A 302-nucleotide genomic window follows, 5' to 3' on the forward strand; every position below is an offset into this window, starting at 1 on the left:
TCAGCCAATCAGAATCAAGGACCGGAACTATCCGTTTTATAATAGCATTTATGGCTTTAATATTTAATAATCAGTAACATTTTATAGCCCAAAGGCAGAGATTTCAGTTTAGATGGAGGAACTGGTATACCGTCTCAGGAGGAAGACGGCCTAAAACCTCAATCAGGGCTTTATACATCTCATCAGCGGTACCCTCAAAAAACTTTCCACAGCCGGCCACAAACAGAGTATCGCCTGTTAATAATGTGAACATAACAAAAAAACTGGATTGCTAATACAGTTCATCATATGTCAGGCTGTCA

At 39.4% G+C, this 302-nt stretch overlaps 1 protein-coding gene across 1 annotated transcript in view; it reads right to left on the reverse strand.

The window, feature by feature from the left end:
• The window catches only part of LOC107555663 (hydroxyacylglutathione hydrolase, mitochondrial-like), an 8,331-nt gene that overhangs the window by 2,567 nt on the left and 5,462 nt on the right, over positions 1–302 (reverse strand). Inside the window, exon 2 of the mRNA XM_016238528.1 lies at positions 131–234. Coding sequence (XP_016094014.1) covers positions 131–234 — 104 coding nt within the window. The remainder of the gene's footprint in view (positions 1–130; positions 235–302) is intronic.

The sequence above is a fragment of the Sinocyclocheilus grahami genome, unplaced genomic scaffold, assembly GCF_001515645.1.
Source record: "Sinocyclocheilus grahami isolate Dianchi unplaced genomic scaffold, SAMN03320097.WGS_v1.1 scaffold542.1, whole genome shotgun sequence".
Classification (NCBI taxonomy): domain Eukaryota; kingdom Metazoa; phylum Chordata; class Actinopteri; order Cypriniformes; family Cyprinidae; genus Sinocyclocheilus; species Sinocyclocheilus grahami.